This window comes from Cordyceps javanica, chromosome 4 (genome assembly GCF_051103115.1).
Source record: "Cordyceps javanica chromosome 4, complete sequence".
Classification (NCBI taxonomy): Eukaryota; Fungi; Ascomycota; class Sordariomycetes; order Hypocreales; family Cordycipitaceae; genus Cordyceps; species Cordyceps javanica.
Genome location: NC_139298.1, coordinates 830,155 through 845,049, shown reverse-complemented (window position 1 = coordinate 845,049; position 14,895 = coordinate 830,155). Strand labels below are relative to the sequence as shown.

At 53.5% G+C, this 14,895-nt stretch overlaps 5 protein-coding genes across 5 annotated transcripts; 2 read left to right on the top strand and 3 right to left on the bottom strand.

The window, feature by feature from the left end:
• Window positions 1–120: 120 nt before the first annotated feature.
• Window positions 121–5,137, bottom strand: V2A60_006157 (endo-1,3(4)-beta-glucanase; the record flags this gene model as incomplete). Its single annotated transcript, XM_083257454.1, has 5 exons — window positions 121–137; window positions 257–681; window positions 775–3,232; window positions 4,433–4,942; window positions 5,011–5,137. 5 exons carry the CDS (start codon window positions 5,135–5,137, stop codon window positions 121–123), a joined length of 3,537 nt encoding a protein of 1,178 aa, XP_083113580.1.
• Window positions 5,138–5,670: 533 nt separating this feature from the next.
• On the bottom strand, window positions 5,671–6,642 carry V2A60_006156 (DnaJ domain-containing protein; the record flags this gene model as incomplete). Its single annotated transcript, XM_083257453.1, has 2 exons — window positions 5,671–6,443; window positions 6,507–6,642. The coding sequence occupies 2 exons, from the start codon at window positions 6,640–6,642 to the stop codon at window positions 5,671–5,673; spliced, it is 909 nt and encodes a 302-aa protein (XP_083113579.1).
• Window positions 6,643–7,196: 554 nt separating this feature from the next.
• Window positions 7,197–7,706, top strand: V2A60_006155 (cytidine deaminase-like protein; the record flags this gene model as incomplete). The annotated part of the gene is made up of 1 exon (XM_083257452.1): window positions 7,197–7,706. The coding sequence occupies one exon, from the start codon at window positions 7,197–7,199 to the stop codon at window positions 7,704–7,706; it is 510 nt and encodes a 169-aa protein (XP_083113578.1).
• A 1,761-nt stretch (window positions 7,707–9,467) lies between these two features.
• Window positions 9,468–12,755, top strand: V2A60_006154 (ribonuclease H-like domain-containing protein; the record flags this gene model as incomplete). The annotated part of the gene is made up of 2 exons (XM_083257451.1): window positions 9,468–9,803; window positions 9,888–12,755. 2 exons carry the CDS (start codon window positions 9,468–9,470, stop codon window positions 12,753–12,755), a joined length of 3,204 nt encoding a protein of 1,067 aa, XP_083113577.1.
• Window positions 12,756–13,043: 288 nt separating this feature from the next.
• On the bottom strand, window positions 13,044–14,439 carry V2A60_006153 (Alpha/beta hydrolase family-domain-containing protein; the record flags this gene model as incomplete). The annotated part of the gene is made up of 3 exons (XM_083257450.1): window positions 13,044–13,945; window positions 14,019–14,157; window positions 14,245–14,439. The coding sequence occupies 3 exons, from the start codon at window positions 14,437–14,439 to the stop codon at window positions 13,044–13,046; spliced, it is 1,236 nt and encodes a 411-aa protein (XP_083113576.1).
• Between the last annotated feature and the right edge of the window lie 456 nt (window positions 14,440–14,895).

Sequence of the window (14,895 nt, the reverse complement as noted above, 5' to 3'; positions counted from 1 at the left end):
TAAGTACAATTTAGAAGGTAAGCATCGATGCAGACGTGTCGCCCATCGTCCATCCATCCACCATCCTTGCTCCCTTTCCCGCCACTCCGTCGCTTGGAAACAATCTTGACAGAACAGTAATTACAATCCGCCCAGAGCTGCCCATCATGTCAGCATTCATACTTGAATCATCTGTTCTTCTTCAAGTACTCTACTCGACAGAAGCGGAAAAGGGCCAGAAAGATGAATGTGAAGACAACAAAAAAAAAAGACTCACCGGCAGAGTATGCCAACAGCCACGTCAGCGAAATGCCACCATCAAGCCACTTGCTGTCAAACTTCTTGTCGCTCAGCACCTCAAACACCTCCTTGGGCGCAATCGTCGCGTAGCTGCCCAGCAAGATAGACTTCCACCCGCTGTCGATGCTTTCCAGCCGTCCCTTGCTGAAAAACGCCTCCCACTCTTCCTCCACAAACTTGGACGTCCGCGCCACCGTCGTCACGGGCAAGATCGGGAGCATGTGGATGCCTTGGATAAACTCAATCTGGTTGCCAAAAAACGTCGTGTGGTGAATCTTGTTCTCAAACAATATGCCCGCCACCTTGTTCCCGATAAAGTCCCCGGGCTGGATCGTATTGTCCTTTTCATACAGATAGTACTGCTGCACGCTGCGTGCCGTAATCGCCAGCTGCAGATTCGCCCTGTTTCAAAACGTTAGCCTCCGTCGCCTCATCGCCTCCAACCACACTCCGGCCCATCCGCAGCAGCCTTCTTCATCCTTCTTCGCCTCTTACCGAGCTTCCAGAGGCGCATTTCTCGACACCTTGCCCCACATCTTCAGAGCATAAGCATGCATCATATCCTCCGAACTCGATTCCTGATTCTTGCCGTCCAGTGACGCGTACAACCCCGTCGCCCAGCTGTGCCCGTGGTACCAGTCAAACGACCGCCACTCCGGGAACAGGGCGTCCTTGCCGCTGGGGTTCGACGTGTCTCGTACCAGCATGTTGACGTAGTCCTTGTTCTTGCCTACCCACGTCTTGTCCAGATGCCCAATCAAGGCTGCCGTCAGGATGTGATAGCCGTAGTGAAAGTGATGGTCGTTGTAATACGTGTTGCCAAAGTCTTCCAGCGCCTGGCCCGTCTTGTACGCTCCCGTCGACACGACGCCGCCCCACGCCGTTTCGTGTACCAGCGGAAACTTCTGCTTGTTGTCCGCGAACCTGGCAAAGGCCACCTTCAGCTGCCCCAGCCCCGTCTGCGCAAGCTTCGTCTCCCCGAGCATGTCGTTGATCACGTACAGCATCAACGCATACTTGGCCAGCGCCTTGCCACTGAAATACATCGAGTCCAGGTCCGTCGCCGCAATCATGTCTTGAAGGATTTCCTTGGAAGCGGCAGCCTTGATCGTCGACTTGGCGCTCCCCGACAGCTTGCTGACGCTGCCCTTCTTGGCATCGTACGGCTCAAAGCCAAGCTGCACGGGCATCGACGGCTCCACCATATTCCACTTCGTACCTTGCACCAGCGCGGCTCTACCCTTGGTCGGCGTCATCAGTGAAACACCTTTCGCTTGTTGGTCCTGCGTGGTTTTGTCAAATGACTGCACATGATGGGGCAGCGCAAACATCAACAGCTCGCCTTCTTGATGACCAGCCTTCTCAAAGTTGAACGCATAGCTTCCTGCGGCACCGTTCACGTTTCCAGACAGCTTCATAGTTGTGGGGTAAACTCCCGCACCCTGGTCTAGAAGCTTGCTCTCCGCGTCCGAGTCGCTTGTCGTGGCCTCCTTCGCAACGTGGATAGTGCCGTAGAACGGCTTTGCCGACATGGCCACTCCGTTGTTGACGACTTGCAAGTCAAGATCGTCGCCTTTCGTCTTGTGGCCGTACACGCGCCATGTCGTGCCATCCTCCAGAACAAAAGTGTACCTCGTGACGTCCTTCTTCGGCTTCTGTGTGGACCGAGTCATATTTCGAAAGAACACGCCAGTTTGAAGAAGCGGCGTCGCGCCATTGTATTCTGCCGTGATGTAGGCCATGCCCTGGACAAGAGGGAATGAAATAATGGGCTCGGACGAGTCGCTCGAGCTCAGATGCGCCCGGATCGATGATGCAGTCATGCTGTCCACGGTGAGCTTGGTTCCTTTGCCAAGCTCTTTTGCCGAGATAATCATGGAATGAATGCCGATAGGATTGATGAAATAAGACGCCGGGACATCAAACTGTGGCGGTCCAAACACCCGCTGCTTCGCGTCGACGTGCGAGCAGGCTATGCCATAGCTGCCGCTGACCCCGGTGCCGTCGACCCATGACACCGAATAAGGGTAAGTGAAAACAGGGTCTCTCTGGTTTCCCAGAAACAAGTTGGAGTAAAATTTGTTGGTCTGCAGCGGCCCTTTGGTCTGGATACCGGTGCGGGGAACGGGATGATCAGGCCGGGATGAGAACTGGCGTGGCAGCGGCTTGATGTCAATGGGAGCGGCGAAAATATTGTCGAGCACCATGTCTGTGGAAGGCAAGTCTTCTTGCGTCAGTTTTGTGCTGGTCACAGATTCCGTCGCATTTGAAGAAATTGCCAGGCTCGAACTGGTCGAGCTCGCACTAGCCGTGGTGAGACTCGTCGCGTTGAGACTGATCGAGATCGAGCCTAAGCTAGTGGATCGTCCCGAACCCGTAGGCTGGAGCGAATTCCCGCTTGCCCCTGTCGCGGAACCAGTAGCGGCTGCAAAGGTCGAATTCGACGCAGGAAAGGGTGCGGAAGCCGTTTCTGAGATTGAACCGACCTTTTTCAGAGCCGAACTCGCCGACTCAGTCGTCGCTGTAGTCTCTGAAGTAGTCGCAGACACGACGCTTGTAAGTGAGCGTAGAGATGATAGGGTAGGAATGACTTCGGTAAGTAGAGGGTTCTGGGTAGGCTGCCCTGGTTCGCCAAGTTCGGTATTCAGGACACCCTCTGTTTGCGGCTCGACGCTTGTGAGCGTAGGGAGAGAGCAGATGGTTGCAGTGTCGGTGACGGTAGTGACCACCGTGACAGTGTGCGACGCGTTGTAGACAACTGTCGAGGGTGCTTCCGATATGGTACGGAGGCTTGTGCTAGAAACAACTAGATCAAGTAGCTTGTCATCGGGACAAAATGTGTATTTGGGGGCAGGGCAATCCGACGCCGCAGTCTCGACGACAGTGACCGTCTTGGTGACTGTTGGACGGTTTGCTCTCGAGAACAATGAGTGGCCCTTGGCGAGACCGGAGGCTTCAACAAGTGTTAGTGCTTCGCCACACCACAGCAACGTAGAGAAACGCATGACTACTGTTGTTGACTGTCGCTCTCACGACCAACAGCAATCGAAGCACAGCAAAGATCTGGGATTCGCCTCGAGACGCGAAATAAACTTCAAGTCTAATAAGAGCAGAGCCAAGCAGAAGGCAGACATCATCCTTTTCATATACGCGCATATATACGCATCCACACACACATATATGTGTCTTTGTATGGTGCCAAGGTGCGTATAACGAACCCATCCCACTATACCGCCGCGTGGCTGGTATGCTCCGGGTGCTTGGTGCGTGGCAACCCATGAATAGATCACCATTCCAGTTGGGGGCAGAATCGCGAGCGTCTCCCTGGCCAGAGCCAAGCCACCACAATAGGCCCAGGCCCACACATAGGGAAAGAATGTGGGCAGCACACAATGAATGACAAGGGGCAAGGGTCAGAATAAAGGAAATGTCACTTGCCAGTACAGCACTTTGTCGGGGACTGGGCCGCGATGTCAGGGTCTGCCAACGGCCAGTCGGCGGTAAAATCCGCACCGTTCTTTTCGGCCACCCCGTAGCAGTTCCAACTAGGCCCTCGGTTGCGACGGTAACAAGGTCTCTTTTCTTTGTCCTTCTTTTTCTTCCTTTTCCTTGCTTTTGTTAGTATGTAGCGCGCTCGCTGGTGGTAGAGGTTGAATGATGCTTGAAGAAAAAAAACAAAAGCCTAGGTACGTGTGCAGATTTAGAAGCGAAATGTCTTCTGCGTGATTTTCAACAGACTGCCTAGTAAAATCAGCAAGCTGAGTCTGCCGCGCCTTCCATGGGAAGATAATCCGTGCTTGCGCGTGATATTGACAGCTTTGCCCCGTTCGTGGGGATTCAATATAATTGCCAAGCATGGACCCCTAATCAAAACCGAACGGTCAACAAATTGCAATGTGTCCGAATTTCCGACTTAAATTTCTCCTACGGGGCATCATCAATCTCAATTGGTCATGACTTCGGACTACATGGTAGCGTAATTACACAACAGAACACGCGAGTCAAAGCCCAAGAGCGTTATATCTACCGCTGAGGCCGGACGGAGCCTCGAGAATCTCCTCTCCATCTCTTCTTGACCTCTTGTCTACCGTGTTGACATGCTCTTGGCTGTTATCCGTCATACCCTGTCTTCTATGCGCCCTTTCTCTCCTACCGTTTCTCCTCACAGAGGCAGCCTCGAGTCGCTGCCGCTTCCTCTCGGCTTCTGCTTCTGACCGTTGTGCATCCTGGCGGCATTTGCGAACCGTCTTGTCGGACAGAGCCCAGTATTTGTCCAGGACATCCCCCCGAAAGGCGTTTCTCTTGGCCCAGAGCTTCAGTTCCTCCGCCGTGCCGCGTACCATGGCCATTTTCTCCACCTTGAGCTGTCTTGTATCACGAAATGTGGTCAAGGCACCTTTGACATCCATTACCGAACCCACGTCGATGTCGGCGAATAATGCAGTTGATTGCGCCAACGGGCCTGCCAGAGCTGCCGAGGCCACATTCTTATCTGAAGACGATTCATCAGGTTTGGGTGAGGATACGATGGCCTCTATACAGGCTCCACTGCTGTCGTCAATTGTAAAAGCTCGTAGCCCGGCGAATGTGTCAATAGCGACAACTACACCAACAATGCGAACCCATTTAATGGGAAGATTGCGATAAAAGTACAATCCTTCACCTAGAATCCATCACATTGGTCAGCATGGAGTTGCATGTCGAATCATGTTCACCGTGGAGGGCGCATACCTTCAAAGCCATCTCGCTGCTGCAGCGTGAACAGGTCCCATATGCGGAGAAAGCACCACACGTTGGCAGTTGGGGCAAGGTGGAAACAGAACCGCGGGTAAAAGGCCCATCCTAGAGTGTCGCTCATGGCATGATTGCATAGTAGACCCGGATGCTCGAGTTCCCCAACGTATTTTGCCAGTTGTGGATGATGATTGTTGGCTCGAGGGAGGTTGCAAGGTTAACAATTTGGTAGTGGGCTTGAGGCAGCGCCATTGGCGTATTTGAGTACCTACCTACCCAGGCAACTAACTAGGGTGGTGGTGATGAGCCGACGCCCGATATGTACCTGCCTAAAAGCGGCCCCGCCATACCACGAGTCAGTGGATAAATAAGAGACCCGGTTCTGAAATAAGGCAAAGAAGAATGATAAGAATATTTCTGTCTCTTGCGTATCTCACTCTGACCGAGTCAGTGTGCATAAGGGGGACGTAAATTGTAGCTGACCAAGGGATGACACAAAAGATTCATTCATAACGCCAAGGACACCATTTCCTTTCTACTGTAGTTAGCCAGTACGCCGAGTATGTCCAGAGGCTTCCAGATAATAAATCAAAGCAATCCAACTCCATGCTGAACTAGTAAAATGGGGGTTTCGAGATCCAATGCGGAGCAGCCGGCCTAATTCCGGCGCTTCTTTGAACCGTTCTTGAGTCTGGCGGCGGCGGCTCGGAACGCCTCCTCAGAGGGTTCTGATTCTTCTCCAGCTCTCTTCTTCCCCTTTTTCCCCTTGCCAGCGGCTCCATACTTGGTCTCGAGGTGATCAAAAAAGCTCTCTGAGCGATCCTGCTGTCTCCGCTGAATCAGGGCAGCCAAGGCATCCTCCGAGCCCGCCTTGCCTGCCTTGCCCGCCTTGCCCTTCTGCTCGCCCTTTTTCGTACCGAAAATCTGGTCGTGCACACCCAGCTCCTTGGCGTGATCTTCCGCTTCGGCAGCCTCGCTGCGGACACGCCTCAGACGGGCAGCGCGCTTCAGCTTGGGCTCCTTTGTGTAGGCCTTGAAGGCGGGCACGTCTTCGTCCTTGATCGCCTGGTCGATGATGGCGCGGAACCGCTCCTCGTCCTCCACGACGCTGCTCAGGATGACGTGCTCAAAGATGGCATCCATGTCGCCCGCGCACTGCTCGTAGGCGACCAGCACATCGTCCTTCTCCTCGTCGGAGCCCTTGTACTTGCTCGCAAACTTTTCGATGGCGTCGCTCGAGATGGCGTCCTTGAACTGCTCACGGTAGAATTCGCTCCAGTTGAAGCCTTCCGAGTCGACAATAGACTCGGCCGTGGAGCCGGTCGCGTCATATCGCTTCCTGCGGGCAGGGTCTGACAGCACGGCGTAGGCAAACGCAACAGACTGGAAGGTTTCGTGTGCTTTTGCGCGCTCTGAATCTGCAACCTTGTCTACACAGTACAAAAGTCATTAGCGATGGTCGCATCGAGAAACGGCCCAGCAGATCTCCATACCTGGATGGTGCTTCAGCGCCGCCTTGCGGTATGCTTTCTTGACGTCGTCGGCTGTTGCTGTGCGCTCCAGCCCAAGGACCTCATACGGGTCGATCGACGGGGGTTCGACTTCCGCGCTATCCTCACGATCTGACATTGTGGTTATGGCTGTGGTGTTGGCTGGTTTGCGGGAGCGAGAGTCTCTACGAAGGCACTTCAGGATGCTGCTCGCTCTTTACGCGTGAACGCGTCTTGAAGTGTGATTGAGCCAGTGCTTCAGTGGGTCCTCACTACCAACCCAGCGGAAGCTCTTGGCAACCAGGCATCAAGCTGCCGCCCTACCTCCTCGAAAGACAAACGTGAGAAAAATGAAAAAAATAATCATTCTAATAGTAATTTTAAAGGTACTATGCAAGATATTGTTTGCTTAGCGGATCCACATTGCTTTCATTCTTCTTGTATTCGTTTTTTGTCGCTTCTGAACAGATGTGATAACTAAATTACCTACCTAGGTACCTTAGTACCTAAGGTAGGTATCTTTACTTAGAACATGCCACCTCGCTAAGGCTGGCGGGGCGGCTTCAACGACCAGGTAGGAAGGCTTACCCTAGAAGCTACAACCGGCCAGAAGCATTCTCACTACTTATCATCCTCTGGCCACTATTGCTCTGCGCCAACTCTTATCTGCTTCATAAACTACATGCTTCCATTATGACAACCCTTCAAAGAGGCGATCACGTCGGCGCCATGCGATACGCCATGAGCCTGGCTTCCAAATCCCCACCCAAGCCGACGAATTTTCGGGTTGGCGCAGTGCTTGTAAAACTGGATGACTCGTCAATCACTGCAGACGGGTTTACTCTAGAGTGCCCAGGAAACACACACGCCGAAGAGAGTTGTCTCATCAAGCTCGCCGAGCAACACTCTACCTCTGAAGAACGTCTCGCCGAGGCCATGACCAGCCCCCATGCTCTCTACACCACCATGGAGCCTTGTTTCAAGAGGCTTAGCGGGAAGCTGCCTTGCGTCGAGCGAGTGCTACGGCAAAAATCCTGGATCACCAAGGTCTATGTCGGGGTGCAAGAGCCCGAAACCTTTGTCGGACAAAATACTGGCCGGCGGGTACTAGAGGATGCTGGCATAGAGGTCAACGTCGTTGCTGGCTTGGAGCCTGAGATTCTACAGATTGCCACAGCTGGCCACCTTGCACCAGAAGCGTGAAAATAAAACCATGAAGAGTATATCTTGGTACTTGTTTGTTATCGACTGCCGCGAGGATGTGATGGCTCCTGCTTCAGCCCTGGCTGACCAGCAAACATCGAGCACGCACCCATGACGAGTCTCAGGTAGCTTTGGGTTAGCAAGCTAAACCTATGTCTGGTCAAATCATCTTCAAGTATGACATACATATATATAATCTCACTTTTAATCACTCACATCAGTCTGAATCAATCTTATACCATCAAAGGGAAGACGGTAGCACAGCTGTTAAAACAACTCCACTGATGCCCTGAGCAACGTCACACAGCTTCATGACTTTGCCGCCAGCATCTGAAATACACAACCTTTCATATTGGACGTTTAAAAGTATAGTTCAGCCTTCTTTCAGACGTTGAGTCCACATGACGCTGATTGTAGATGATTCTCTTACCAACTCTGCAGCCTCGGCTTATACTTCTTTACCTCACAGAAATTCTACCATGGTAAATGAGAACATGCTACGAAAGAACATTAAAGTAAAGCTATCGGGAATGAGCCGTACTGTGCCCAATGCGCCGAGACTATTATAGCTCATCTTGGGGGCGGAATTTTGGTGTTTGCTCAGTGACTACCCTACCACTTGCGGACAAGCGAGTGCTAATCCGAGATTTCCGATCCAAAAACAGGGTCTGGACTATAATGATGTATAGAGACAACCGTTTGTCACGGAGTTTGTTTACTAGGCCAAGCCGGCTCATGACTTGTATCACCATGACAGACGGGGCGTGGAGGGTTTGTAGACAACATCACAATACGAAACTTCCTCCCCATCAGCTCTCGCTAAGCTGCCTGTGCCATAAACGACTTTAAAAATGTAAAAACTGCATGCGAGGTGTGACCTACATGTATGACGGCGGTAAAGCTCCATTGTGAAACGCTGCTATCCAGTGTGACTAAAACGGGACATGCAAGTGCACATTTCTTGTACGGAGCAAACGGAGTGATTAAAGGGTTCATGAAATAAAGAAAGATGAGCCACACTCTTTCAACATGCCTCGAGCCTGAGATGAGGTTCTATGGCATTTACTAAAGCATTTGAGCGCGTCTGACAAAGATGGCAGACTGGGCCTTTCACAGCGACTGAAAGAAAGGATCAAGTAGCGACAAATCTTAGAAAATGTAAAAGCTGCGTGGGCCAGCAAAACAAAGGGTTTCCGATATACGTAGTATGAGTCAAAGTTCATGCATACTTATTTTAGTAGTGCTCTTGATCCGGTTTAAGTGTGCGGGCACCAATGAGTCTCTCATCAGGTTCTGGTGAGTTGTTGGACCACCATACTCGGGCGTCATAATACCTCCCGAGTGAACAAGCTCCAGTCGTTTCATGCTGCGTACCACGCAGTACATACGCGTCTCATTCTGACTGCGTTACTTAGACGTCTTTATCCCCCTATTCTGTTCCTTTCAGGCCTTGTTGCCATCACGCAGTCGCCCCAACCTTCAGCTGTCTCTCCTGGCTCCTTTGCCCGAGACTGTGCGCTCGCCTGCGCCGACCTGCGCGTGACACGGAAGGCTACTGGCCGGTATATAAAACTTCCATGGCACCCATGAGAATTCACACCGGTACTACCAAGAACTTCAAGCAGCCAGAAGTCTGCGTAGTTCCTGAAAACATACTCAAGGAGACGCCTTCTTTTGCTCGTTCCACAACAACCTAAAGTGCAACAGACCTGATAATCATGCCCGACAACCGAAACGACGGCAATCGCGGAGGTGGTAGACATGGTAGAGGTGGTAGAGGAGGCAGAGGGGGCAGAGGAGGCAACTGGAATCAAGGAAGCGGCGGTGGCGGTGGACAAGGACATCGAGATGCTGACGCCTCAGGTGGAGGTGGTGGAGGCCGTCAGCATCGGGGTTCTTTTTCTGTCCCATACCGATCTGGTCGTCCTGATCAAGGGAGTCTGGGAGGCGGTAGAGGTGGTTCGTACCATGGAGATGGTGGTGGAAGTAGAGGTGGCAGAGGCGGCGGCGGAGCTTTCAGAGGTCGAGGTGGTTCGTACCATGGAGATGGTGGTGGAAGTAGAGGTGGCAGAGGCGGCGGAGCTTTCAGAGGTCGAGGTGACAAGCCCCCTCCGGAATTTTTCAGGTAAGTACAACCTTCGATGCTGCAAGTAGCAGATACTAAGCAATTGCAGGGCACAGAAAGCTGAACCGGACCATGCCGTTCAACAACTTGAGAACACCCTCATCAAAGCCCAGTCTGCGGAGCTCATGCAGAATACCGAAAAGTCTACAGCCGCTTCCGCCAGAACACTCTTTGGCGAGCATCTTCCTGCTCGGCCTGCTTTTGGTAGTCAAGGCAGACCGATTGTCGTGTGGGCCAACTATTTCGATGTGACAGTGGCCCCCCTCACCCTGTACAGATATAACCTCAAAGTGGCCAAGGTCGTCACTGAAGAGGACAAGAAAAAGGGCCTCAAACAATTTGAGGTCCGCGGCAGGAAGCTGCAGCTTGTCATTGCGGAGCTCCTGAAGCTCATCACCGGAAGGGCAAACGAGTCGGACAAGAATCTGATCATCAGCGAATTCAAGAGCCAGATTGTCACCTCAAAGAAGCTGGATTTGGCCGTTAACCCTGTCAACGTGGTCTTGTCCGAGAAAGCTTTCGAAGACGATGCACCTGCTCGCGAGGAGCAATTCGCTGTTCGACTCACAGAACCAGTGTGTGTAAACTTGTCGGCATTCATGGACCATGTGACCTCCATGAAGGTACCCAAGGACGACGCTGTGTTCCCTCGACACCCTGACGTGGTGGATGCGCTCAACATGATGCTCGGTTTTGGCCCGCGATCCAATATTGATGGCATCAGCGTAGTTGGGTCTTCAAGGTTCTATCCGACTGGGGGAAATACTGAAAATGCTCCACTCTGGCAAACGGATTTGCGCCCGATTATTGCCATGAGAGGATTCTTCCAGTCTGCTCGTTTGGCGACGGGCAGGATCCTTCTCAACACTCAGGTGACGCATGGCGTCTTCAACCTTGCTGGACAAGCGACGGAAGTCTTCAATCGGCTTGGATTGAGACTATCCGAGCTTCGCCAGAATCCAACAGCCGCGCCACACATGAACACCACCAAGGCAATCTCCAAATGCTTCAGCAAGATTCGGGCTTCCGTCACGTTCATGACCCCGAGCGGTCGTCAAGTGAAGCGCGTCAGGGCCATCGCAGGCTTGGTTTTTGCATCCGAGATGAAACGGAAGCCCAGCAGTCGGGGACCGAATGCTGATAGATTTACATCAGGCCAAGAGCTTTGTGGTCCGCAGGATGTCGAATTTTGGAACGCAGACGAAAAAAGGTATGTTACCGTCAAGGACCATTTCCAGACGAAATACGGACTCGTACTCGGCAACTATCCGCTTCTGAACTTTGGACATGGCGACAAAAGCTCTTACTTCCCCGCAGAGGTTGTCGAGATCCAGCAAGGGCAGCAGGCGAAACTGAAGCTGACAGCAAAGGAGACGACAGCCATGCTCGACTTCGCCTGTCGGACGCCGGAGTCGAATGCTCGAGCCCTGGTTGAAAAGAGTCGCGAGAACTTGAGTCACGATAGTCCTTTGTTGAAGCAGCTTGGAGTCAGCGTTTCTAAGCAGCTTCTTGCGGTCAATGCTCGGATCATATCTGAGCCAAAATTACGCTATAGGGGAGCGGACAAGCCTCCGCCATTGGCAATCATCAGAAATGGAAAGTGGAACATGTCGGGAGGTACTCAGGTTGTTAAATCCGGTGAAAGGATTAAACGATGGGCGTACGTGGACATTTTGCATAGACGAGGCGCGCCATCTATTGAACAGTGGAAAATGAAGGAGCTGATCAAGAACTGGCAGGCGATGGGTATGGATATCAACCCTGAATCGACCGTGCACGAAGCTCTTGACCTGGCGTCTGCCCCCAATACGCTGGACGTAGTCTTCAAAGACTACCAGAGCAAAGGCGTCCAACTCATCATTATTCTCCTGCCTCAGAAAGACCCCGGAACATTGTACAGGCAAATCAAAACCTTGGGTGATTGCAAATATGGCATTCACACCAGCTGTGTTGTCCGGTCGCAGGTCGAGGGCAGAGGAGGCAAACCTCCACAGCCAGGTACCCTGACCAATATTGGCCTCAAGGTCAATCTCAAGTTTGGGGGCGTGAACCAGAAACTTGACCAGCAACTCAAAATCTTGCAGGGAGGGAACACCATGTTTGTGGGATACGATGTTACGCATCCGACCAACATGGACCCCCCCAAAAATGGTAACGGCCCTCCGAGTTTGGTCGGTATGGTCTCGAGCATCGACAGTGAGCTTGGACAGTGGCCGTCTGTCACTTGGGAGCAGAACTCCAAGCAGGAAATCCTCGGCCCTGTTTTGGAGCGCCACATTTCTTCCCGCATCGATCTCTGGCAGAAGAAGAATGGCACCACGCCTCTCGAGAACATTGTCATCTACCGCGACGGAGTCTCTGAGAGCCAGTTCTCGGCAGTTCTCACCGATGAGCTGCCTCTGATCCGAAAGGCTTGTGAGAAGAAGTGCCCCAGCAATCCGCCCAAGCTGACCATTGTGGTCTCTGTGAAGCGCCACCAGACTCGCTTCTATCCTGCGGACGGGAAGAGCATGAGCGTCACGGGCAACGTGCCCCACGGCACCGTTGTCGACCGAGGCGTGACGCAGGCCCGGTACTGGGACTTTTTTCTCACTGCTCACCACGCCCTGAAGGGGACAGCGCGCCCGGCACACTACACGGTCCTGCTGGACGAGATCTTCCGCCCCGAGTACGGCCTGGAGGCCGCCAATGAGCTGGAAAAGGTCACCCACGAGCTTTGCTATCTGTTCGGCAGGGCCACCATGGCCGTCAGCATCTGCCCGCCCGCCTACTACGCCGACATTGTCTGCGAGAGAGCCCGGGCCCATCGCCCCGAGTACGCGGGCGCAGATGATGCAAGTGAAAAGTCTGGTCCGAGCAGCCACGGACCTGCCCAGAGCCGAGAAGTTCATCCGAATCTTCGTGATAGTATGTTCTACATTTGATGCCCGTTTAACCGGAAGCGCGCATCTGCTAGCCTTTTTAGAGGATTTCGTTTGTTGGTTGCATTACAGTCATCTTGGACAGTTCTGCCAAAACATTGGATCTCATAGATATGAAAAGATTGTGTAATTCCTTTTCAGAATATTAACAGTGCTCTTTTTGAGAGAGATCCTCAGCTCTTTCGTCTAAAACCGTAGCGTAGAGCTATATATATCTATATATATAGAGAGAGAGATCATGACAATGTACAAGAACATGTAGATCCAAAAACTAGGCCCTGCAGGCCGCAGTCAAATCTTTGGCGCCAGAACCTTGGTCATCACGTCAAGAGTCTCCTGCCGGATCCGCGACTTTTCAGCGAGCGGCTTCCTCGTCCACGCTTCGTACGCGCGCTCTTCGGCCTGCCATCGCTTCACGGTCTCTGCCGCGCTGTCCGCTGCCACCCGGGCGACGAAGCCCGGCGCCTCGAGCGGGATGAGGTGGCCCCAGCCCTCGCCGACGACGTGGGCCACGCGCCCGGCCGCGACGCCGCCGCTGCCGCCGACGCCGACGCCGGTCGCGCTCACCTTTTCGTCCCGCATGAACTTTGGGGACATGTAGCTGGCGCCGCCAAAGACCCAGAGGACGTGGGGCCGCAGGTGCCGCAGCTCCTCAAAGACGAGGCCCGGCTCGGGGCGGTAGACGGGCGCCAGCACGCCGTGCGTGAGGTCCATGTCCGGGACGAGGTCCCGGTCCGCGAGCGCCGTGCCGTCGGCGGTGAGGGCGTGGTAGCTCGGGCGCGAAAAGGTAAAGACCTCCTGGTGCTTGGTGGTGGTGAGGGTGACCTCGGCGCTGCCGGGCGCCCCGCGCCGCGTCAGCCCGTGGGCCACCCACCGGTCGAACACGCGCGGGTCCCAGGCCTGGTAGAAGGGGCTCTTCCGGAACGCCGCGGCGGCCTCGTCGCGGCTGGGCCAGACGTCGCGCCGCCTCGCGCTCATGGCCGGCGGCTGCATGTAGGCCTCGGCGTACTCGGGCTTGTGGGTGCTGATGACGGGGTCAACCAGGACGAGGGAGCTGAAGAGCCGCGGATGGAAAAGGGAGAGCTTGACGATGGTGCAGGCGCCAAAGGAGTGACCGATGCCGACGAGGGGCCGCGGCATGCGAAAGTGGTTGATCATCTGAAGCATATCTCTAGAGTAGTCGAACCAACTGGCTGTTTTTTGTGTTGCACCATGTGAGCAGTTATTCTCCCATTGTTGGAATTTTCCGCATAGCTTCTGACTTACGGTCGTCCCCGAGTCTGTCTTGGTTCAAGAGACCACTTTGACCTTGCCAGGCGCAATCTGCAATCCAGATGGACCCTACCCGGACACCCTTTGTAGCGAGCTCCTTCACCAGATCTTCCCAAAGCGGCTCATACAATTCCTTGAATCAAGTTAGCCAATCTGTTGCACAATGCTTCGATACACACACTGATTTTGGATGCAGTTAGGGAAAGAAAATTTGCCGCACCTTGGGGAAGCCGTTGGCGTGGGCGCCGATTATGCTCAGGTCGCCTTTCCGCGGCGCACCGTTGCCTTTTGGAGTATATTGCTTGACCTGAATGAACAAGGTCTCCTCCTGCGAGTTGGCCTTTGCACGCGCATACTCGCGCGTGTGCTCGCCGGGGATAACATGCTCCTTGATGTCAAAAACTGACGAGGCCATTGCCACTGGTGCGCAGGGCCGTGACTAGTACGCTCGGTGCGGCGCGTGCCTTTGCCGAACGTTGATTCACAGGCGACGGTCAACCGGGATAGATCGCGAAGGAGTAGCTGGCGAGGCACTCGCGTAATGTGCAGCGTAAAAAAAGTTTGCTCAAATGTGCTGTGTCTCTTGAACATGCAAGAGGGGTTGAATACGAAGGCTGGGTATTGGGCTGTCAGCCACTACGTTGGTTGCTTTGCCTCGGTTACTAGGCTGGGCGTGGGCTGTGGAGAAGTTCGTACGTCGCCCCTAGGGTCTTTCCACTTCCTTTTGGCGTGTTGCTTATTATGCGTCTTTGTAAAAATCTGTTATAAATGTATATACTTTTCCATGGCATCTTGAATCTTGTTTGCTGCGTCTGAGCTGCCCTTGGAAGCCTTCTTGATTGTGTGAATAGTTTCGTCTTGGTCCCGCAAA